The sequence below is a fragment of the Phytophthora sojae genome, assembly GCF_000149755.1.
Source record: "Phytophthora sojae unplaced genomic scaffold PHYSOscaffold_3, whole genome shotgun sequence".
Taxonomy (NCBI): Eukaryota; Oomycota; class Peronosporomycetes; order Peronosporales; family Peronosporaceae; genus Phytophthora; species Phytophthora sojae.
Genome location: NW_009258117.1, coordinates 8471347 through 8494150, shown reverse-complemented (window position 1 = coordinate 8494150; position 22804 = coordinate 8471347). Strand labels below are relative to the sequence as shown.

Sequence of the window (22804 nt, the reverse complement as noted above, 5' to 3'; positions counted from 1 at the left end):
GTTCGCTGCGGCGTTGGCTGACGTTGCGCTGCTCAGCTGGGCGGATTGTGAACGCCCCACTCATAAGGGCAGCCTATCAGCTGCAACAATCCAGTCTGATTTTATGACACGCGAAACGGCCGAGATTAAAACTCTAGGTAGCCGCACTTCGAACGCGTTGACCCGTTCAACACGAGTGTCGAACGCCGAGATTCCTACCTACGGAGCCCGCTTGGCAGAGGCGGCCCACAGTCCTGGAGTATCATGTAGTATCATTTACCGGCAGTGGAAGTAGTAAAGGCAACCAAACGTGAATCTATGCTCTCTCATGTACAGTGCCTGCTGCAAAGTGTGCATCTAGGACTTTCAAAACTCTACGGCACAGCGGCGGGGTCCGCGGTCGCCTCCTCTTCTGTTGAGCTGCTCGTAGCCGATGCCGCCGGGCTGTCCGCCTTCGTTGGGCCGTTCTGTCCTCGGCCCTTGCTCTTGCTGGACGGGGCCCGCTTGCGCTCCTGCTTGGCCTGCTCCACGCGCGCGCGAACGGCCTCCAGCGGCGCGTAGCTGGCGTCGTCCATCAGCGGCAGCAGCGCGCGGCGCAGGCTGTTGTACATGTCCGGGTACAGGCTCTCCTCCTGCGCGAGCATCTTCTTGACGCGATGACGCTCCTTGGGCTCTTCGAAGCAGGCCGGGCAGTTCTCATTAATCACGGGCAGCCGCGAGTCGTACGCGAACTTCTTCAGCTCGATCTCACGCACGTAGGCCAGCGGCCGAAGCACCTCCACATCGCGCTGGTCGTTCCAGTACTTGGCCTTCATGGTACGCAGCTGGCCGTTGTGCATGGCCGACATGAAGAAACTCTCCGCCAGGTCGTCCAGATGCTGCGCCAGCACCAGCTTGTTGAAGCCGTACTTGCGGCAGCAAGTGTACAGAACGCCACGCTTCATGCGCGAGCAGTAACTGCACAGCGAGTCGCCGTTCATTTCGCACGTCGCGCGCTCGATGATGTTCTCCGAAAGGTAGTAGTAGGGCACGCCCAGCGCGCGCATGTACTCCTTCAGCGGACTCGGGTCGAACGAAGGAGTCTGCGGATCAACCGTGGCGCAAGCAAGCTCGAACCGGACGGGGGCGCGCTTCTGGAAGCGCAGCAGCACGTGCAGCAAGCTCAGCGAATCCTTGCCGCCCGACACGCCAAGCAGCAGGCGATCTCCTTCTTGGATCATATCCCACTGCATCATTGCCTGGCCGACCCAGCGCAGCAGCTTCTTCGGCGGCGTAGGGAACAGCTTCGTGGTCGTCGTCTTCTGGGTGATGGCCGTGGTGGTCTCTTGTACCGTGGTCGCTGTCGCGCCGATAGAGCACGTCGGCGCAGAGCGCACTCCGCAGCGACCAGTGTTACAGTTGCCAGTGCTGCAGTTGTCGGCCTGAGCAGCAACGGGAGCCTCCACAGCATCGGTGCCATTTGCTGAAGAACGCAGCGGATACTTCCCACCAGTCTCACGGCCGTTGGTAGCAACGAAAGTCTTGTTGTGGTTCGCGCCGCCGTTAGACGCAGCCGGAGCTGACGGAACAGGACAGCACGCCGGGAGCCCACACGCGGCAGCAGGTGCAGCACTGGGCGTTGAAGCCTCCTTCCACTGACCGTTAAGCTCACCCGTAAGATAACGCGCAGGCTGGTACGGACCACGGATGGACTCCGTCAGGGCGGGCTTCTCTCCTCTCTTGATAGCTTCCGCCGCCTCCGAAGGGTACACGAACCACCGCAACGCCTCGTCGTCCACCTCCTCCAGCATTTGCGCAGCAGAAGCTGCCACCACCTGACAAGGAACGCTTTTAGCGCTCACTTCATCCGCCAGACGACGAGCCTCCGCCAAGTTCTCGGCTCTGTGGGCAGCCAGCGCTTCATCGTCTCCATCCAGACTCTTGGAACGAGTCTTGTCCTCCAGCGCCGTCGCGAAGTGCGAGATCCACTTGCGGTCCGGGAACTTCGTGAAGCGAGTCCAGTGCTTCCATACGCCGCTCTTGTGATTGAACTTGTACTGCGGCAGGAACTTCCAGCCGTCAGTGGCCACAAAGTTCACGGCCGCCAACACGTACTCGAGCTCCGCCGTGCTCATGAAATACGGGAAACTCATGCGCGTGAAGCCAGGGCGCAGCATCTCCTTCTTCTCGATAAGCGCGTTCTCCAGTGCCAGCACATCTCGGCGTGCCAGACCCAGCAGCCGAGTCGCGTACGGGCCGGCGCACTGGCAGCCACCACGCGTCTGGATACCGAACAGGTCGTTCAACAGAGCGCACACGAAGTTGTAGTGCAGGAAACGGTCGCCGAAGCGGACGAGGAATGAGAACACGGGGATCTGCTCCACGCGGTCATCTTGGCGTCCAAGGAGCACGATGTTGCTGTTCTGCTGCAGCGACTCGCGCACGCACTGCACGTTGCGTCGCTCGAGAGTCATGATGGTTTTGGTGCCCACGCGCTGCTTGAGCTCGAAGGCCAGTCCGAGACGGATGCTGCCCAGGATGTCCGGGGTGCCTCCCTCTTCACGCTCCGCGCGGTTCGACAGGTAGCGGTGGTCGTTCTCCGTGACGAAGAACACAGTGCCTCCTCCAGGGACCGTGGGCACCGCGTTCGTGAGCAGGCGCTTCTTGACAATCAGCACGCCCGGGGATCCAGGACCGCCAATGAACTTGTGGCCCGAGATGAACACGGCGTCCTTGTAGACGAACGGGCGTCGGCTCTCGTCGGCCACCACGGGGTTCATGTCGATGTTCACGTAGGGCGCACACGTGGCGTAGTCCCAGCAGGCCAGCGCGCCGTGCTGGTGCAGCAGCGCGGACACGGCGTCTACGTTCGTGAGCACTCCGGTGAGGTTGGACGCGGCCGAGAAGGCGCCGATCTTGAGCGGCCGGGCCGCGTACGCCTTGAGCTGCGCCTCGAGCGCCTCCAGGTCCATCAGTCCGTGCGCGTTCTCGGGGATCGTCACGATCTCCGCCGCGCTCTCGCGCCACGGCAGCAGGTTCGAGTGGTGCTCGAAGGGGCCGACGAACACGACGGGCCGCTGGTCGGGCGCGGCTGCGGCGCTGAACTGCTGCAGTCCGAGCGCCGAGACCAGCTTGTTGACGGCGCTGGTGCTGCCCTGGCCCGTGAACAGCACGCAGTCCTCGGCGCCGCGGCCCGTGATCTTGGCGTTCACGGCCTGCGCCACGATCTGGCGCGCCTCGTGGCGGAAGCACGTGGTCTGCAGACCCGTGATGGACGTCGTCGTGTGCGTGTTGCCGTAGAGCGGCATGACCTCCGCGTTCAGGTAGTCCTCCACGCAGCGCAGCGGCTTGCTGCTGGCCGTGAAGTCTGCGTAGCACAGCGCGCGCGCGCCGAACGGCGACTCGAAGAGCGTGCGGGAGCCCACGACGTTGCGCGAGATGAGGTCCACGCTCCGCTGCGCCGCCGCTGAGAGCGCGCTGTTGTCCGCCGCAGATTCAGGCTGCGCATCGGTCTCGTGGATCTGCGTACTCAGGTCCTCCTCCAGCTCCTCGCAGAAGAAGCGCGCAGACGCGGCCTCGTCCTGCAGCGCCATGGTCTGATACGGTACAGGTTGTAGTGACGGATGGGTGGATGGAGCGGAAGAGTGTCCTTTATGAAAATATTTAGTGACTATTTGCATTAATGGCCAGGGGATGTACGCGCAACATTGCAACTTCAATTCGACAAGTTGCTCCAACTAACGAGGGCAGATATTTTTAATTTTTTCATTAAAATAGCAAAGTGTCCGGTTGAAGGCCTTATATGGTTGCAGTGGCTGCAAGATTTACACTTGTAAGATAAGTTAGAGAGTTTATCGTAAGTTTATCGGCTGCAAAACTCCGTGGTCCTTCACTTTAAGAAGATGAGATTGCTTTAAATGGAGAGTACTAATTGAGCACAAGAACGTGAAGGTCTTCACTTATCTGATCTTCGTGAAGACAGCTGTCTTTACCGCCGTGCTACTGGGCAAGCTCCGACGAACGCTAAACCAGGGCCGGACCCCATTTTACCCCCATTTTAACCGAAGGAGAGCTCAAGGGAATCCTAGATGCCGTTGACGCGCGAACCAAGCGAGGACTTTGCTTCACGAGAGCTGAGTTAGGTATGTTTATCCGGCAAGTGGTTGAGGCGAGCCCGTACACGCGCGAAATCCCTGCAACATGCCCCTCGGTGAGCTGGACCAACGACTTCATTCGTCGCAATAAAGCCCACTTCAGCAGACGCAAGTCCCAATCCTTAGACGTGTGTCGCGCCCAAGCTTCCACGGTGGAGAATGTCGACTATCACTTCAACAGCCTAAAGAAAGTCATTGAAAGCTGCGAAGAGCTCCCTCCTTCCCGAATCTGGAATCTGGACGAGACGGGCATGAGCGGACAAGTATCAGGAGCGAAACCAAAAGTACTCGCGTCTAAAGGATACCGGGCCAACGTTCAGCAATCCGACAGCCGCGAAAATGTGAGCGCATTGGTTTGTGGTAATGCAGACGGCGGTTTTGTTCCACCTTTCATCATCTTTCCAGGGTTTAGCTACGACAGGAAACACACGCACGGTGGATACCCAAACTCTAAGTATGCCTCAAGCCCCAGCTCTTTCTTAGTAACGAAGCTCTTTGTGGAATACTTTAAGTAGTTTGTGAAGTTTATTCCTCCCGAACGCCCTGTTCTACTGATCATGGAGGGGTACAAAGCCCACTTTTCGGTTCGCACGTTGCGTTGTGCAAGGAAGAACGGCATACTGCTATACGCGCTTCCAGCCCACACGTCACACTTCCTACAACCTATGGATGACAGCGTATTCACCCTCTTCAAGCGTATTCTCGGCAATGAGATTAGCGATTATTAAACCTCGCGAAAGATCATTGTGGACAAAACTAATATCGTGGCAGTAGCTACCAAGGCCTTTGAGAAGGCTTTGACCCGTACGAACTTTGTTGCTGGTTTCGAGAAGACGGGTATATATGCTTTAAGTCGTGTGAGGATGGTCGCTGGTATTATCGGAAATCATCCCGCGAGCACGAAGAAGTCCACGATTCTTCTCAAGCCGACTGTCATGATTTCCGACAGAACCAGCAGAAAAATAGTTCGCTTCGGTGACAGCGTCGACCGAGTGCGTGTAGAGTCGATGAATCATTGGCTTATGGAAGAGCGAGTGATACATAAGAAGTCGAAGCGTGACATTAGCGCTCAAATGGTGAGTGGAGCGTGTCTGATGACTAGCGACGAGAGCTTCGAGTACCATGTCGCCAAAGCGAAGGAGGACGCTGATAAACTCCGTGAAAAGGAGCTTAAAGCACAGGCTAAGACCGCCAAAGCCAAGGAACGCCAGGACAAGAAAGTAGCCAAGCTGGTGGCAGATGAGCTCAAACGGCAAGAAAAGATCGCGCTTGCTGTCGCCGCTGAGCAAAAGCGGATCGCCGCTGCGGAAGCCAAAGAGGCAAATCGTATTGCCAGGGCTGAAGCTAAGGAAGCTAAACGAGTCGCTGATGCCGAAGCAAAGGAATCAAAGCGCATTGTACCCAAAGAGGCCAAAGAAGCCAAACAGGTTACTGATGCTGAAGCCAAAGAAGTCAAGCGCGTCGCGCGGGCAGCAGCCAAAGCAGCCAAACGAATTGTTACAGAAGAGAAACGAGCAGCCGCCGCGAACGCAAAGAAGTCTAGACAACGCACAACCAGCCTCGGCACGAAAACAATGCAGCCCGCAAGCACAAACCACTCAAAGAAGCGCTAACGCTTCGAAAGCGCTTCTGAGGACCGGCCGGATATGGATGAATATAGTGGTCTTTCCGACAGAGAGACTGGCAGGATTTTGACTGGGCCCAATCAGTTCGCGTTTTGACCAATCACGGAGCTTCAATAGTGTAGTTTCGGCAAATAGGATATAATAGGGGGTAGGTTTCCGGTTCCGACACTTTCCGACAAATATTTGTCGGAATCCACACAGTAATATGAATATGTACATACAAATATCAAGTAGTTAACATATTTTTTAAATATTGTCATGGCACTGACAACTAGGTTTATTCCTAAGGTAGGAAACCGGTTGGTGGATAGGATAACCAGTACGTAGGCTTTGCGTTTGACCACACAGTTAAAAGAACCAAGCAGTAGCAGACGAAGCAGCATGAGCTTAGCTGCCTTCGTTCCTACGAACACGCAGAAGGCGCTGAATACTGCCGTCGCCGCATTCAAGCGGGTGTTGGAGGGGGAGAAGGTTAGCCTTGAGTTTGTCGAGGCTAGCATTCTCCTGGATGCATCCGGCAAACGTTTAGCGGCGACGATGGACCGCTTTGGCTTCTACCTCGCAACTAACGAAGGTAATAAAGGTAAGTTAGCCCGCAACACGGCAACAGCGTATCATAGAAATGTCAAGTCGTGGCTATTTGACAAGTATCCACACTTGCGAGTACCTACTGAGTTGATCTTGCTAAAGCAAGGGAAGACTTTAGATAAACATAGCATGAAACGCGAAAAAGGTGGCTTGGTTAATAAGGCTCCACCTTGTACTAAGCAGGACTTACAGTCTATAGTCCGTTACGTGTACAGAACAGCACGCGTGCACGCCGACTACCAAGATGCAGCACTACCGTGCTTGATGTGGCATTGCTTTGGCCGGTCTTCGGACCTCGGCTACATCCAAAAACAGCACGTGTCTGTATCGGCAGACGGCACCTTCTACCTGCGGCTGCTACGTGTCAAGACATTAGAATAACAGGGTCTTACCTTGATCCCGGACAAGAGCGACTTCTTGACGTGTCCCTTGCACGCTCTGGCCGTAGCGCTAGCGACGCAGGACGCGCCATGCGCGGCACTCCTGTCCCAGTTGCCCGATCTCGTAGAGGAGGTCGCCGTGCCACTTGACAAAGGTGTGCCGCTGCTGGAGCTGCTGGAAGCCGAGCCCGCTTCGCTCGACGTCGCTGTGGTCCCGCCGGAGTCGTCCCTGCCTTCAATGCTCGCGGCCGGCAACGTATCCTCTGTTCCACCTCGGCAAACCTCAAGAAACATCAACACCAGCCCCAACCGAGGCACGTACCGGTGAGGTCAAGCGCGGCGAAGACAGCGTGCAGGCGTACGTGAACAGGATGCTCAAGCGCGTCGCCGAGCCGGCAGGAGCCACCCCCGACCTGACCTCGCACTCCTTCCGGCGTGGCGGGGCCCAACATGCGAACGGAGATGACCGCCTCGCCGCCCAGTGGATCTTCGATCGCGGTGCTTGGGATATGACCTAGATGAACAAGGCCTTCGCCTACATCACTAATACGGCACGCGAGGACAGGAAGGTGGCCCGGGTCTTGAGTGGGTGGGCGGCAGACGACGTTCCAGCGGTCATCGACGTCACGACGCTTGATCACGCCAGTCAAGAACGCGTCGGCCGATTGCAGGGCTTCCTGTTCAATTCCCGTACAGGTCTCAAGCAACAACGTCTAAATGTAAGCACCAATGTCCTCAGTGTCCTCACTGCGTACCTGGTCCGTTACTACCCGTGAGGCGAGGCGGGTGAACGCCTTGATCGTCCAGGTGTATAGCGCACTATGCCGGACCGAATCGGTTCGGAGTACCAGAGATATCCGCTGCAATCCGATAGTCCTCGGAGCACAGGATGTGAACCGGGGGCCGGGAGGATCGCTTGGACTTGGCGTGTGCCCTTGTGTCAACCCCTATAGGTATCGTTTACCTTTGGCGGACCGGACTTCACCGAGTGAGTTGTTGTAAATACAGAATCGAGTCTGCTGGGTGTGTTCCTGAAACAAACTACACCGAATGAACAGAAGGTCAGACCGAATCGAAGGGACCTCAGTCAGATCCACAATTCAGTATAACCAACACACAGAAATACAATGCCGAGCTAAACGTCACAAAATATACAGCCACCACTTATTCTTTAAGACCCTTGGGTGGGGGGTCTATACGCCAGTCATATTACGAGCCGTCACCCAAGGCACTGGTCAACCCTGGATGCACACTCACTCACGCGCACCACCCTCACAGAGTGAGGGAACAATACAAAATATAAGTCAATCCTATCACACAGTAGTCGATCAATTCAGTCTCGGGGGTGACTACCTCTACCGCCTAAGACAGACAGGATGGAATATGAAATGGATGCCCGGATAGAGCACGTAAATTGGAAATAAAGCTCTCACAGATCACTCCAGGGCGCGACACCACAGTCCCTGCCGACTTTGCCTTGGTACCTTTGAGTCCCCACTACACCAGTGCTCGCAACACCAGTGAGGCCTTGAAACGTCCTCCTTTCTAAGATCGCACGAAGGCGGATCCCACGTATAAGCTCTTGAAGACGTCAATGTCAGGGGGAATCCCCAGCCCGAAGAAAGACATCCGCGTGTTCTCGGCAAATTGGTTTCTGTTTGATCTTACGTTTGGCTAGCTATCTGTTTCACTTCACTGACTTCTAATAAAGGTTTCACTATACTTGACTTGTCTTGGATATGCTTCGACCTTGTGTACGGGACTTCGATCTTCTTGCACTGAGCTTGGGTATGCTTGACTTGGCTTGGTTATCGGGCAACTTGTCGACGTCAACGTTCCTTCGGCAACACTCATCATGTGGCGACAGAGGTACGTGGGTACGGCGTCTCATTAAATCCGCACTGGACCTCTGCGTCTAATCACGTGAGCCATCCTGTGTCGCTTGACGTTCTTGGTCGATCCGGTCCTGGATTGCTGCTACACACACAGCAGTACTGGACTTGTTGTTGGTGCGGTCACGATCCAGTATGGGCACCAGGGGTCAGACCGAATTGATCATCCGGTCCGGCCTCATTGGGTACGGCACCTTGGCATCCGGTGCGTCGCTACCGGGTGCACCACGATCCAGTCCGGCAAACAGTGTACTTTGTCCAGCGAGGTCTTGGGCGCATGGGAGCATGGTGGGCATGGTGAACTTGGGGGTTGGTCCGATGTCTTGACGGAGCCAATGCAGGCAGCAGCCAGGATACGTTCACTGGCTGCACTTGCGCGCCTTAGGCTTATCCTGCGGTCAGGGAAGTCGGCGGACGGACAGGATGTGTTACCCCACACCGAATATGAGCGCTCATCCGGTGGGCACATCTCCGATCCTGTGAGCCCATGCTTACTGCAAGCACCGGGTCCCGCCAAATCCACCATGCGCATCCACTATCCACATGTCACACTCCACGTCACTGGAGTCCTGTTCACTGCGACCAGTCACAGTCAGGCGAAGGGTCGTCCCATCCCAGCGGTCAGACATGGGTGCGGATAAAAATCCTTTCCCACATCGTGTCACCCGCAGGTCAAGGTGCTCTCACCCGCGGCCCCCATTGTCACGCGCGTCGAAGAGAGCTTGCGTGCTGCAGACATCCCGATCGGCGACATGCTTGCGAGATCAGTCGCGCTGGACAGCGAAGCCGCTCCGCCTACTCAAGAACAAACCCAAACACAAGATGCAAGCCAACACCACTGTCCAAGCATCGCTCACCTTCTAGCTGTCATTCATGAGCTTATCGCCTCAAACAAAGCCCTAGCTGCGCGGTTGACGATTGTCGAGCCGGATCAGATGAAAGCTAAGGAGCCGCGTAGACCCGCTGAAGAAGACCAAGCAAAGGAATCGTTAGACCAAGAGCCCAACCAAATCGGAGGAAGAAGCAAGATACGCACCTGTCGGCTGCATGGTACGAGTGGTACACCCGTGTCCCTCGCGTCTGGGACTGCTCTGACCGCCAAAAGAAGTCCGAATCACGCCACATCGTCGCCTTCATGAAGCTGTTCCTCGGAGACGGCTTTACGCTTGACCCTACGGTCGCAGACTACAAGGATCAGGTCTTGGACGCCGGCCGCCGTGCTGAAGATGCCGTGTTGGACTTCCTAAAGTCGCGGAACATCAACGCGAAGGGCGCTGACAGTGTTTCGCGCGCGCTGCGTCCGCTGCACAAGTGCGGCGTCTTGGACAAACGCATCGCAGCCCACAAGCGTCTCCTCCCTACAGGCCGAATTCAAGGCCCTGCTCCTGCAGACACACAGGACCTATTAGCTTTAGCTCGTCAAGCCTGACCGGCATAGTATCGAGAATTCCCGAAGTCGCAAACCGCCGAGCGTACACACTCGAGTAAACCCGAAATCACGCACCGTCGAGAATACCCAAAATCGCCCACAGTCGAGTAAACCCGAAACTGCTGTTAATGGGAGTAAGCGACACTCGCGAGCCACCGATGAGCGGCAGGTTTCAAAAAGTAGAATGACTAAACAGCATGCTTATTAACCAATCATTTATGGGTCGTAATTAGTATAGTATGCATTCTGACCAATAGGATTTAAGAAATTTCATCCAATGAAATGTAAGGTACATGTCGAGTTTATCCAAAACGCGACACATCGATTCTTGCCAAGATGTCGAGCTCAGATCAGCGGACGAATGCGGAGAAGATCGAGATCCTGCTCGCATGCGAGCGAAATGGATGGGATGCTACCGAGGGTGGTCGTCGTCATGGTGTGGCTCGGACAACCTTGCTGGGTTGGATGACTAACAAGCACAAGTTATTCTCGTCCCAGGCCGATCCATCCGCAAAGCGGGCAGCGCCACCAGGCATGGCCCCTCCGACGCTTCAATACGAGGCTGGTATTGTTGAGCGGATCAAGGCAAAAGTGGCAAACGGCCAGGTGGTGTGCAGAGATGATGTTGTCGCGGATGCTGCGTCGACAATACCTGGCTTTGCGGAGCGCAAACCCGTGGCTCAGAGTTCGTGGACTATCCGGTTTATAGGTCGCCACAATCTAAGCACTTTCATCTCACGACGACTCCAGAATACCGGCACGGCAGCGCCAAATGGGAATGAACCCCCCAACAATTGACACAAGCGTCACTATCGACTTTAGCCGAAATCCCCGAGCCTCCAGCCAAGTCGACTTTGGCCGAAAAATCCCAGCCTCCAGCCAAGTCGACTTTGGCCGAAAAATCCCAGCCTCCAGCCAAGTCGACTAGCCGAAAACTCCCAGCCTCCAGCCAAGTCGACTATAGCCGAAAAACCCAAGTTGCCGGAGGTCATATCACTGTTGAATGATGACAGTGAGAAGGCCAGCGTCCCATTTGATTTTGGAGATGCGTGGGATATATCGCAGTCCGAGATTGTGTGTGAAACACTAACCCCATGCTTTGTTGTGGACAAAACCAGCATGCGTTTGCTGGTGACAGCGGGAGATGTCCGGACAATTAAAGACCAAAATTGGCTGAACGATGTGATTATGTCCTATTACATCCGAGTGCACCTCCCGCAACACGTCCGAACGTTTGTCATGGATGCAAACGTATTTGGACACATCTACAGCGAGTTCGTTCAAGTGGAGCGAAAAATTGGACTTGCGCACGAGCGCTGTTGCGGTATCACCGCAACATTTCCGTACGAGAAGTACAATCACGTGGTTTTACCTATATGCATGGGCAATCACTGGACTTTGCCATTGGGCAAAACCCTGTAGGCACGACGCAGAATCTGATGAGATGCCTTGTGCATGTAGACTCGAAAGGAATCTCCAGCATCGAAGCGATTAAAAAAGTTGTCGGTGGATATTTCGACGCGGAGCTGCGAAGCACCAGCGTTCGTCGTGAGAGGAGTCCGAACAAGCCCGGCACAGATAAACCACGATGACTGCGGAGTATTTGTTCTATACTTCATCAAGCGCACGGTCGAGGCATTTCAAACCGGGAATACGCTTCTCTTAAGCGATATCAAGAAGATATGCACAAGTCCAAGGTCCGTGCGCTTCAACGCAAAACTGATGCGGAAGCAGCCTGACACAAACGCACGCGACGGCTCACTGGAATACGGGTCTCGGTTAATTCAATACATGTATTACACGTATACATAACGACCAGTCATTGAGTTCTGCAAGAAAGCCATGTACGATTCAGACCAATGCGACCGGAGACCCGACGACTTGTTGGTTCTCTGTGACTACGAGATAAAAGAAAGTGAACGAGTACCTCTTATAGGAGAAGACTCTGATACCGAACCAATGAGGCTTGGTATAACCTGTTACGCCTTGTTACAGACGTACGTGTCGGTTCAGCAAGATGGAGTGTGCCCTACACTGCTCCACGTTGATAGCACACACAATTCTGTGAACAAACGATACTCGGTTGTCGTTCTTGGCGTGTCTGACTGCTGCGGAAAGTATTTTCCGGTGGTATACTACTGTTCGTCCCAGCGGCGAACTGAAGATATTATCTGGTGTTTGAAATTTGTGAAGCGAGTGCTGTTAGAGCAATTCGCACAAAGTTTCGCTCCACGATACGTGATGACCGATAAAGACGATGCTCAGTTTGGTTCATGTGTTGCGGAACTGCCTGCAGCGGTCATTCTGATGTGTTGGTTCCACGTCCGCCAGAACGTGAAGGATAAAGCGCAAGGTTTGCCGCGTGTAAGTCGTGACATGATCTATCACGGCTTTAGCGAACTGCACTTTTGTATTTCAGATACTGAATACGAGACGAAGCAAACCAACAAACGTGCTCGTCGACACCGTGAGCGCGAGGGCGATTATATTTCAGGCCTTGGATTCGAAGACATGTCTGGTGATGACGAGGCATCGTATCTTCTGTTGCATCCCCGCCCAGGAAGCCGCGGAATGTGCGTGGAGCATCGTCGTGAGCGCGCTCGCCTCGATGACGAGTTGCCGATGGTTAACTCAGGAATTGCAATCGGCGCTGGCTTAACGAACACGTTACCACCAACTACAGCCGGACAGATTGCGGACGACCAAGATATTCCTCTATATATTCGAGTGCCGCCAGTACCAACGTTCTTTGCGGAACAGCTTGATGGCTACACGCCTGACCAACGGAGGGCGTCAGGTCAAGCTACCATTTCCGTGACAAACAACGCGCAGGCACCAATACGTGGATCTAAAGGAAAGTCTAAACGTCGATGTCGCTAGCGTTGACGGCTTTGTCGGGAGGAAGGAATTAAGTCAGGCAGCGTCAGGCATGTCGATATTAGACTATCTTGATACATTTATCAGACTGAATACACGTGCATGGGTTGCGACTTTATGCTGGTACGTAGCCTCTTGGAACCCGTCGAACGCTTCTTAGAAACTTTTCCACGACGACCAGTACATAGGAAATCCTTCCAAGTAGCCACCGACGACTGGTACATCTTCCACACCGCCTTGACTTTCCGATTCCTTGTCCTCGCACTGGACAGACTTTTGGTTCGCCTTCGGGTTTTGGTGCTTCTTCGCTGTTTGGTGCGCCTTCAGGGTTTGATGCCTCTTTGGGTTTTGGTACTTCTTCGGTGTCGGCACACTATTCGCAGCGGAATCGATGTCACTAGCGCGTCCAATACCGTCACAGGAGTCTCCATCGTCATCGCCCTCAGGTGTTCGTCGATCGTCGTTGTAGTCCGAATCGTCACTATTGTCCGGAGACTCATCTTCATCCTCTTCCTCAAGCTGCGCCAATACTTCCGCTAGCGCTGCTTCACTTTCACTTTCGTCCTCGTTGTCAGCTGCCAGATGACGGGCCAGGCGGGACTCCCAACGCTCAGCTTGATCAGCACGGGATTGACTGTCTGCCGGGTCCGCTTCAGCGTTTCGGGGCCGATCCTCGTCAGTTTGGCAGCGTGGGGGGAGCGTCTATACTTCGGCACTGTGTTTTCTTGCTGCTGTCGCTTCTTCGCCCGAAGCCGTATCCGCTCTGCTACTTCTGCTTCTTCTGGTGGCGTGAGTGGGGGTGGATTGGTGGTGGGAGGAGCTTGGGCTGAGCTTGCTTGGCTGGGTGTTGCATTCACAGTGACCATCTCGAGAGGAGCTTCTGGATGCACATCGCGAGCTCCATCGGCAGCTATGTCGTTCGTCCGGGGCCTGACATAGAGTATGGATACGTACAGGTTAGTCTTAAGCAGGGAATACATGAACTAACTCACGCGTACGCACCATGCCACGGGGTCAGGACCTGATCGCTTGCGGCCTGCGGGGGAGGAGAGAGGATTTTGGACTGGCGACAGGAGGCCACTGATTTTTTTTCTAAAAACGAATTTATCTTACCAGCCAGTCCGAAGGTAAGTTTATCTTACCCAGCTGCGCGATAGCAGCCGCTGATTTGTTTGCTCTGGATATATTGAATATCCCCAAAACTGCACCAAATAGCACAGAAAGTAGTATTTGCCTACTGTGCAGTTTATGTAGTAGCAGCGTGTTTGTTAGCGAACTGCACTTTTGTATTTCAGATACTGAATACGAGACGAAGCAAACCAAGAAACGTGCTCGTCGACACCGTGAGCGCGAGGGCGATTATATTTCAGGCCTTGGATTCGAAGACATGTCTGGTGATGACGAGGCATCGTATCTTCTGTTGCATCCCCGCCCAGGAAGCCGCGGAATGTGCGTGGAGCATCGTCGTGAGCGCGCTCGCCTCGATGACGAGTTGCCGATGGTTAACTCAGGAATTGCAATCGGCGCTGGCTTAACGAACACGTTACCACCAACTACAGCCGGACAGATTGCGGACGACCAAGATATTCCTCTATATATTCGAGTGCCGCCAGTACCAACGTTCTTTGCGGAACAGCTTGATGGCTACACGCCTGACCAACGGAGGGCGTCAGGTCAAGCTACTATTTCCGTGACAAACAACGCGCAGGCACCAATACGTGGATCTAAAGGAAAGTCTAAACGTCGATGTCGCTAGCGTTGACGGCTTTGTCGGGAGGAAGGAATTAAGTCAGGCAGCGTCAGGCATGTCGATATTAGACTATCTTGATACATTTATCAGACTGAATACACGTGCATGGGTTGCGACTTTATGCTGGTACGTAGCCTCTTGGAACCCGTCGAACGCTTCTTAGAAACTTTTCCACGACGACCAGTACATAGGAAATCCTTCCAAGTAGCCACCGACGACTGGTACATCTTCCACACCGCCTTGACTTTCCGATTCCTTGTCCTCGCACTGGACAGACTTTTGGTTCGCCTTCGGGTTTTGGTGCTTCTTCGCTGTTTGGTGCGCCTTCAGGGTTTGATGCCTCTTTGGGTTTTGGTACTTCTTCGGTGTCGGCACACTATTCGCAGCGGAATCGATGTCACTAGCGCGTCCAATACCGTCACAGGAGTCTCCATCGTCATCGCCCTCAGGTGTTCGTCGATCGTCGTTGTAGTCCGAATCGTCACTATTGTCCGGAGACTCATCTTCATCCTCTTCCTCAAGCTGCGCCAATACTTCCGCTAGCGCTGCTTCACTTTCACTTTCGTCCTCGTTGTCAGCTGCCAGATGACGGGCCAGGCGGGACTCCCAACGCTCAGCTTGATCAGCACGGGATTGACTGTCTGCCGGGTCCGCTTCAGCGTTTCGGGGCCGATCCTCGTCAGTTTGGCAGCGTGGAGGGAGCGTCTATACTTCGGCACTGTGTTTTCTTGCTGCTGTCGCTTCTTCGCCCGAAGCCGTATCCGCTCTGCTACTTCTGCTTCTTCTGGTGGCGTGAGTGGGGGTGGATTGGTGGTGGGAGGAGCTTGGGCTGAGCTTGCTTGGCTGGGTGTTGCATTCACAGTGACCATCTCGAGAGGAGCTTCTGGATGCACATCGCGCCATCAAGGCCGGCGAGGTCTTCGACGGCAAGATGCAGACGTTCGAGCGCTCCGACATCACGTGCACCGACGGTGAGGGCCAGAAGGACTCCGCCGTGTTCCTCGTCGAGGCCGGCGGCACCCTCAAGAACGCCATCATCGGCAAGAACCAGAAGGAGGGCGTCCACTGCGACGACCACGACTGCACCATCGAGAACGTCTGGTGGGACGACGTGTGCGAGGACGCGCTGAGCATCAAGGGCGGCACTGCTTCCAGTGTGACCACCGTGACCAACTGCGGCGCGCGCTACGCCTCGGACAAGGTGGTGCAGCACAACGGCTACGGCACCGTCAAGATCAACGGCTTCTTCGCGCAGGAGTTCGGCAAGCTCTACCGCTCGTGCGGCACGTGCGGAGACATCCCTCGCACTGTGACGGTGGAGAACGTGTACGCCATCGACCCGCTCGTGAGTCTTGTGACGGTGAACAAGAACTACAACGACCAGGCCACGCTCAAGAACATTTATGTCAAGACGACAGACGGCAAGGGCGACGTCAAGGTGTGCCAGTGGTCGCAGGGCAGCAAGACGCCGTCCAACCTGGGCGACGGACCGTCGGGCACGCTCTGCCAGTACACGGAGAGTGACGTCCACATCAACGAGAAGTAAATGGTAGGCAGAAGTGCGAATCGTAGCGCACCTGAGAGTATTAATGTTGTTGTGTGTGGGTAGTTCACTAGGAGGGGGTTAGACCGAATAGATGTGTGATCATGAAACTCAAATCTGGTGTGATGGAGGCACTCCAAGTATTTTTGTCTTTGTTGCCCTTTGAGTCGAGGTATCAGCCGCGGTTCCGAATCGATGGCATTTGGGTTTGTAATATGCACGTGATCGCTGTACTCTTCAGACTTGTGGATGTGAATGTAGAGTGAAGGGAGGTGTTGGCAAACGGGTTACTACTCGGACGGATACCGATTGTTTATTTTGTGCGTGTGAAAACTGCTGGAAGGATACGAGATGACAAACACGTCGACAAGTACAAACTACGCTGCTTCTACGCGTACTTACTCGACACTTCCTCAACTGCGAACCGATCTGCTCTTCTTGCTCTTGCAGCCTCCAGGCGTGACAGTTCCAGCGGGGTAGTCTTCAGTTGGAGGCGCACTAGCGTCACCCGCCACACTGTTCTCAGTGGAGGGGGTGTTCGTGGGGTACTCAGTCGTAGGAGTGTCCGTCTGAGGGATTTCAGCTGGAATGGTGGTGGACGGAGTCTCAGTTGCCATCGTAGAGTTCCCCGCCCCATTGGAACTCCCACTGCAGTTCTCAACGTAAGAGGGTTTGCCGAAGACATAGTACTGCTCGTAGTTGTCGTTGCTCCCCTTGAACTGCGTCGACTCGATCGAGTTGGTGTAGAAGTAGAAGCACTCGTCGTTGCCCAAGTCCTCGTTCTTGGTCACTCGATCTCCCCCCACGAAGGTCGGGCACTCGGGCTCTCTGCCCGAGCCCGTCGACGTTAGTGTGATGTCAGCACACGACACGAACTGCGGCTCGGCCCAGCCAATGTTGCCGTAGCTGGAGCCCACCGCAAACCAGACCCATTGGAGCACGTAGTCGCCCTCGTCGAGCCAATCGGGCAGAGTGATCGTGTCACCGCAGGAAATGGAGTTGGCGTTGCTATTGTCTCCAGCATATCGACTCGTCGAGCCATCGGCAGCCACGCAGTCTGGTCCAGACTCGCGGCACGTGTAGAAGAAGACGTTGTCGTCGAAGTCGGAGGCGGACTCGCTGCCCACCGGCGAGATGGCCCAGCGGATGAATCCGCCGAGGTGGTTGTTGCGCCAGTAGCGGACGTCGATGGTCTCGCCAGGAGAGAACGAGGTTACCGTGCCGGGTGTCGTATTGGGGCAGCCCACAGTGCCGTCGGTCGTGCGAGGCCCAGTCTCCCGGGATACCGGCTTCACGAGCCACGAATGGGCTTCAACCGAGTTAGAGGTGAAGCAGCTGAAGGCGGCGAGGGCGGCGAGGGCGACGACGGAGGAGAGGAACTTCATCGCGAGACGGCGGATTGAAAAGTGAGCGGTGAGGCTCCTGATTTCAGCCTTGGTTGGTACTCTACCGATCAACTTCACCGAAAGATCATCACTTCAGTCACCTGTGGACGGACAGCAAAGCGGATTTATTTCAGCGTAGAAGGACGAGGCCGGATGGTTTCAAGGCGCTACCTCAAACCCATTTGTTCGCTACTTTCTTTTGGGGAAGCGATGACTATCTGATCCCATTTTTCCGGCGACCTTCTCCGTTGTAGAGGAATCCGATATGCCTGCGATCCGTGGCAACAAATGGATAGATGAGCTCGCGTCGTTCTCCATTCGTTGTGGATGTTGCAGCAGAAGCCTCAAAATGTTGTGTGTAAAGTTTTCTGAAGGTGGATGTGTAGCTTTTGTGGCGAAGTGAGATCATTGAACTGCTTCACCATCAGATTAATAACTTTCGTTGTGAGTACCGCCAGTTATCATCTCCTGGTTGTTGGTTGAGTGAGTGATGCTCAGCCTCGATCGTCGACGTTTCCGCTCCTTCCGCGCTCTCCGACGCGCAGCTTCGTATTTGGCAGCGGCAGTCGGATTATCAAGTGACGTCAAGGGGCTGACCATCGGGATGAGGCACAATGGAAGCTGCTGCCCCGTGTCTTTTCCAAGAATGCTCCCACCGACGTGGTCTGCAGGCAGTTGGTAGGAGAAACTCGCATCGTTTTCACATCGTGTGTCATAAACACCCGAACCGCACTCCTCGGACTCCACATCTTGCCAAACACTCGGTAGCTGGTGCTCCCCAGGTTTGTACCAAGACGACTCCCCCGTCACCGAGTTGTAGTAGTAAGCGCAGCCATCCTCCGTGAAGCTTTCAATCCACTCACCACCTTCGGGCATGGTTGGTCCGCCTCCCCAATCGCCCGATGCGGCTACGGAAGCCTCAGCAAGCACACTCTCCTTGGCTTCAGTCAACGGAGGCAGCGTGTAGCTTGTCACCGGTACACTTTGGTAGTCGTTGATGACTACCGCGCATTGAATGCGGTTGTTCCGCAGTGCGAGGTGGTAGGCGCTCTCTCCATTGAAATTGCAAACGTGCGGGTTCGCTGCCGTTTCCAGTAGCGCGCATACATTGTCGATACATCCGCAGCCAGCGGCGACGTGAAGTGCTGTGTTTCCTTCGCTGCATTGAGTGTCGATAAAACCATCGGCTAGAAGCTCGCACAGAAAATGGAGAGCCTCGGGGCCCGTAGGACAAGCAGCAGCGTAGTGAAGTGCCGTCCAGCCATTCTCGTCTCGTACATCTGGCTGAGCGCCAGCGTCGCACAACAACTGCAGCATCTACTTGACAATTTACATACACCGGGTTGGTGAGTATTGCGTAGCGAGGTCCATGCTTAAGCATCCGCTATACAAACCTTTACGTCTCCAGCATTTGCAGCGGCGTGAAAAGCTGTAACCCCAAGAGCGCACGGCAAATCAACTTGAATCGATGGGACACCGAGTAACACACTGGCTGTGGCGAAATCTCCCGATGCAGCGATCAACAGCAGTGGGCTTTCTCCTCTGAACACGCCAGCAGGACAGTTAAGAAAAATGGTGAAATGGTTCAAGTTCCTGTGCGAATGAATTGCACTTACTCGTGGTTTTGCTGATTGCCGTCAATACCCAAATCGAGGAGCACCGAGACAACAGCGGCAGCTTTGTCGCCAAGATTCAAGTTAATAGCCACGTGTATCAACGAGTTTCCGTCCTCGTCAAGCAGCAAGCCGATTTGCAATCCGAGCCCGTATTTCTCCAGAACGTTCCCAATTTTGTTCTGTAGCCTGCATCCCCCAGGGTTTCTTACACGACCTTCGTCAACTAGCAGGCAAGAAATCTCCTGAAAACATGACTCGACTAGCTTATCTAGCGGGTGGGTATCCGTTAGCAGAATTCCAGCGGAGGATTGAGCTGTTAGTTCATCAGAATGAGAATTTCGAGCGAATTTGCTGAGTTCATCAAGATATTCTTGCCACTGACGCGCGTCCAGCTCCAGTCGATACGGAACGAGGTCGCAGTCAGCCTCAGCTCCATCGCTCCCAGGCCTCCATTGGAAAACAACAGTCCGTCTATCGGCAGTGACGATTTGGAAGCTATTCACAGGCTCGTCCAGCACTGACACCTCAGTTATGTCGGCGAATGTGACGAAGTTTGTAGCGGAGGCGGTGGTGTCTTCGCCATCAAGTTCTCTGCTGTGTCGCCACTCCAAGCGGCTGAACGATCCGTCCACCTCGCACCATACGCGCCGTGCCACGCCTAGTTTGGCAGCATCTAGCTTGATATCCTCGGGATTATCTGCGTATTCCTGGGTGGAGCATCGCCGCAAGTGATCCAGCTCGTAGCGATGGTCAGACACCCAGCACGTTCCACATCGATCACATTTTCGAGGGTATTCGCGAATCTGAGGGGCTGGTGGAGGAACTGCCATGCTGATCATCCCAGAGCGATTGCTACCTTCGGACGGAAACTTCCAGAGATACCCGCCTATCGGTAGCACCTCAACATTTCGGGCCGTATCATCACTGCGATCAGCTGACAAGACAACTGCGTCAAGCAAGGAAGCCAAGGTGGCCTCAACCTCTGACAGCTCTGTCATGGTGCTCGAAGTGCCTCCAGTTGTTGGAGTTACTACTCCCGCCATAGTCGTTTCGCTACGACAAATATAAAACGAGTTCCTTACCTGCCTCAGTCAGGACGCGTATATTCTCGATTGTTGTGGTTGCTGGAGCTAGGCAAACGATTGTAACTTGTCGACAAACTCAGCGGCCGAAAGGACCTGAACGCCTCGACTCGAGAAGCTCTCGAGCATCGAAGTCTTTTTGGAGCTCCCAACAGCGGGTCCTGTTAGCGGAAGCAGAGCCTCTTTTAGCACCGACACTTGGTAACCTCTGTCCAGGGCAGTCTGTACGCAGGACTCCACGCTGCCCAGTACCGAGATGCCCATGACCACGATGTGCGTGACCATGAGGTTCCGCAAGACGTAGTCGAGATTCGTTGCCGCGAACACACTGGGAAAACACAAGACAAGACATTGATTAGCGACGTGAAATGTGCCACACAACAGACAATGTACGGTACGTACTTGACTCCGGTGCGAGGGAGCACGATGTCGTTTCCGTCGTCTGGTGCGATTCGCTTCGGCACTTGAGCGCCGAATCCGTGCTTGGGCACGTGGATACCAGCGTGCTTATGCGCACGGGAGCGTTCCCGTCCGTCGCGTGTGGCGCTCTCCACAACCGAGTAAATCACTTCCATGCCTTCAGTCGCGCGGCTCGCGAGCAGAACGTCCTGGATCGTGGGAATGAGGACATTGTCCACACCCTCGTAGAACTCGACGCTTGATCGGCCTTTAGACGGGCTGATGCGGGTCGGCACTGTGTCACGTTTGATATCAAACTCTTCGTCGCTAGCAACACCCATAGAATCCGTCGATCGCTTTGCGCCGTACCCGTGCGGCAGCGTGAAGTAGTTCTGGACGTCCAGGATCACCAAGGCCGTCGTCATCGGGCACCAATGCAGCATGGCCAACGTAGCTGCAGCATGAACATTCTCCACCTGCATTAGCTCGTGCTGGTTATCTCCTCGGCACATTTCGTCTTCACGGTTGCGAGTTCGACTACGGCGTGCTGAGGCACTGCTTCTCATCGACGAGGCCGGCGACCAGTCGAAGGTTAGTTCGCTTGCACTCGTGCTCGGTGTCGCTAGAGCACTCCCCGATAACGACGGAGGGGCGGAACTCTTGGCCTGGGCCTGGGGTGTTTTGCCCAGACGATTCCGGAGCAAGGTCGCTGCCTCTTGCTGCTGGTGCTCGCGCTGCTGCTTCATCTCAATGTTGCGGGCTGCGTTCCGGTTCTGCTGCGCCAATCTCTCTTGCTGGGCTAGCACCCGCGAGGCCGTCTGCGCTCCTAGGAACCTGATCGTGAAGGCCAGCTCCCTGCGGTCCAGGTACGCCTCGCGAATCTCCTGGAAGATGTCAGTCGAGTGCGCGCGTGACACCATCATGGCCGGGATGCTCACGGTGTCGGCCGCATGATCGTGGCGCTGGCCTGCATCCATGACGAACGCTTCCCCGTTGCCGCCGTCGTCGCTGTTGTTGGCCACCAAGACCGCAATCGCGCCCGCTTGCTGCGCGTGGAGCACCTTGGTGACGAAGTCGCATATCCCGCGCTGCAGCACCGCGATCTTGCCCTGCAGCTCGAACGCGTTCTTCAACGGTATGTGGCCCGTCACGGGCTGCGCCACGACGGCCTGCGCGTAGATGTCTTGGCCCTCCCGCACCCCGCATGCCCCGAAGTCGGCCAGCGGGCAGTACACGAGCTGGCCCCGCAGCTCCAGGAACGGCCAGAACATGGGGGTCACTCGTCGGTCTAAACCAAGATATGGGCAACCTTTCACGGCGACTACAGCGACTGAAGCGCCACATTGGTTTGGGCTCGCACTGCACTGGCGATGGCGGCCCTGCCCCCCAGCACCTCCGGGATGGCCAAGCAGTCCCCGCACACGGCCATGGCCGGCGTTGGCTTCCTGTCCTCGCCGCAAGCCTCCGACTACCTGCCGTCCATCTCGCCCACCGTCGTGTACTCGACGGCCCAGGCCGCGTGGACGCCGCAGGAGCTGCAAGCGCTGCACGCCGGCCTCACGCAGTTCCCCGCCGACCAGTTCGACAACGTCACGCGCTACATCAAGATCGCCGCCACGCTGCCGCGCAAGTGTGTGCGGGACGTGGCCTTCAAGGTCAAGGCCCTCGGCTACCCGAGCGGCCAGCCAGCAGCAGCAGCAGCAGCGCAGCCGGCCACCGTCACCAAGCGCATGAAGATCGAGCCGTACCAGGAGCCGAACCAGGCGGCCACGTCCACTGCTGAGCTGGAGGAGGCACGACTGGCGGCGCTGCTGCAGGACAACGTGCTGGCCATCAACACGATGCGCACCAACCTGCTCAACGGCAAAGCGGACGAGAACCGCGCGCAGATGATCAAGTTCCGAGACAACTGCCAGACTGTGCTGTCCGCGTACGTCGCCAGAGCTGTTGCATGCGCTGCTGTCTTGGCAACTGACCTTTGTTTCCTTTTGTTTATGGTCCAGCCTCGGGGACATCTGCACGTCCATTCCGCCGCTGCCCCTGCAACTCGACACGTCGCTGCTAGACGAAGACAACGAAGGCAGCAGCAACAAATGCAACAACACAAGCAGCAACGCCAGTAGCAA

The 22804-nt window shown here is 55.4% G+C and overlaps 12 protein-coding genes across 12 annotated transcripts; 5 read left to right on the top strand and 7 right to left on the bottom strand.

Annotated features, from left to right (window-relative positions):
- Positions 1 to 278: 278 nt before the first annotated feature.
- On the bottom strand, positions 279 to 3551 carry PHYSODRAFT_557789 (hypothetical protein; the record flags this gene model as incomplete). Its single annotated transcript, XM_009526441.1, has 1 exon — positions 279 to 3551. One exon carries the CDS (start codon positions 3549 to 3551, stop codon positions 354 to 356), a length of 3198 nt encoding a protein of 1065 aa, XP_009524736.1. The 3' UTR covers positions 279 to 353.
- Positions 3552 to 4102: 551 nt separating this feature from the next.
- PHYSODRAFT_488454 (hypothetical protein) lies at positions 4103 to 4627 on the top strand (the record flags this gene model as incomplete). Its single annotated transcript, XM_009526440.1, has 1 exon — positions 4103 to 4627. One exon carries the CDS (start codon positions 4103 to 4105, stop codon positions 4625 to 4627), a length of 525 nt encoding a protein of 174 aa, XP_009524735.1.
- Positions 4628 to 6118: 1491 nt separating this feature from the next.
- PHYSODRAFT_493529 (hypothetical protein) lies at positions 6119 to 6706 on the top strand (the record flags this gene model as incomplete). Its single annotated transcript, XM_009526439.1, has 1 exon — positions 6119 to 6706. The coding sequence occupies one exon, from the start codon at positions 6119 to 6121 to the stop codon at positions 6704 to 6706; it is 588 nt and encodes a 195-aa protein (XP_009524734.1).
- Positions 6707 to 6988: 282 nt separating this feature from the next.
- Positions 6989 to 7210, bottom strand: PHYSODRAFT_495642 (hypothetical protein; the record flags this gene model as incomplete). Its single annotated transcript, XM_009526438.1, has 1 exon — positions 6989 to 7210. A coding segment is annotated over one exon (222 nt), but the record flags the coding sequence as incomplete, so codon positions are not given.
- A 3935-nt stretch (positions 7211 to 11145) lies between these two features.
- Positions 11146 to 11838, top strand: PHYSODRAFT_494003 (hypothetical protein; the record flags this gene model as incomplete). The annotated part of the gene is made up of 2 exons (XM_009526437.1): positions 11146 to 11444; positions 11553 to 11838. The coding sequence occupies 2 exons, from the start codon at positions 11146 to 11148 to the stop codon at positions 11836 to 11838; spliced, it is 585 nt and encodes a 194-aa protein (XP_009524732.1).
- Positions 11839 to 13059: 1221 nt separating this feature from the next.
- On the bottom strand, positions 13060 to 15162 carry PHYSODRAFT_329886 (hypothetical protein; the record flags this gene model as incomplete). The annotated part of the gene is made up of 5 exons (XM_009526436.1): positions 13060 to 13575; positions 13620 to 13833; positions 13906 to 13939; positions 14866 to 15013; positions 15070 to 15162. The coding sequence occupies 5 exons, from the start codon at positions 15160 to 15162 to the stop codon at positions 13060 to 13062; spliced, it is 1005 nt and encodes a 334-aa protein (XP_009524731.1).
- A 76-nt stretch (positions 15163 to 15238) lies between these two features.
- PHYSODRAFT_329885 (pectate lyase) lies at positions 15239 to 16199 on the top strand (the record flags this gene model as incomplete). The annotated part of the gene is made up of 3 exons (XM_009526435.1): positions 15239 to 15331; positions 15409 to 15445; positions 15529 to 16199. The coding sequence occupies 3 exons, from the start codon at positions 15239 to 15241 to the stop codon at positions 16197 to 16199; spliced, it is 801 nt and encodes a 266-aa protein (XP_009524730.1).
- Positions 16200 to 16609: 410 nt separating this feature from the next.
- PHYSODRAFT_492484 (hypothetical protein) lies at positions 16610 to 17581 on the bottom strand (the record flags this gene model as incomplete). The annotated part of the gene is made up of 1 exon (XM_009526434.1): positions 16610 to 17581. One exon carries the CDS (start codon positions 17579 to 17581, stop codon positions 16610 to 16612), a length of 972 nt encoding a protein of 323 aa, XP_009524729.1.
- Positions 17582 to 18010: 429 nt separating this feature from the next.
- On the bottom strand, positions 18011 to 18898 carry PHYSODRAFT_493233 (hypothetical protein; the record flags this gene model as incomplete). The annotated part of the gene is made up of 3 exons (XM_009526433.1): positions 18011 to 18216; positions 18343 to 18439; positions 18563 to 18898. The coding sequence occupies 3 exons, from the start codon at positions 18896 to 18898 to the stop codon at positions 18011 to 18013; spliced, it is 639 nt and encodes a 212-aa protein (XP_009524728.1).
- Positions 18899 to 19623: 725 nt separating this feature from the next.
- On the bottom strand, positions 19624 to 20195 carry PHYSODRAFT_313924 (hypothetical protein; the record flags this gene model as incomplete). Its single annotated transcript, XM_009526432.1, has 2 exons — positions 19624 to 19635; positions 19716 to 20195. The coding sequence occupies 2 exons, from the start codon at positions 20193 to 20195 to the stop codon at positions 19624 to 19626; spliced, it is 492 nt and encodes a 163-aa protein (XP_009524727.1).
- Positions 20196 to 20327: 132 nt separating this feature from the next.
- Positions 20328 to 22107, bottom strand: PHYSODRAFT_256750 (hypothetical protein; the record flags this gene model as incomplete). The annotated part of the gene is made up of 3 exons (XM_009526431.1): positions 20328 to 20607; positions 20682 to 21966; positions 22044 to 22107. 3 exons carry the CDS (start codon positions 22105 to 22107, stop codon positions 20328 to 20330), a joined length of 1629 nt encoding a protein of 542 aa, XP_009524726.1.
- PHYSODRAFT_450479 (hypothetical protein) lies at positions 22106 to 22790 on the top strand (the record flags this gene model as incomplete). The annotated part of the gene is made up of 2 exons (XM_009526430.1): positions 22106 to 22575; positions 22682 to 22790. Coding segments are annotated over 2 exons (579 nt in total), but the record flags the coding sequence as incomplete, so codon positions are not given.
- Positions 22791 to 22804: the final 14 nt, after the last annotated feature.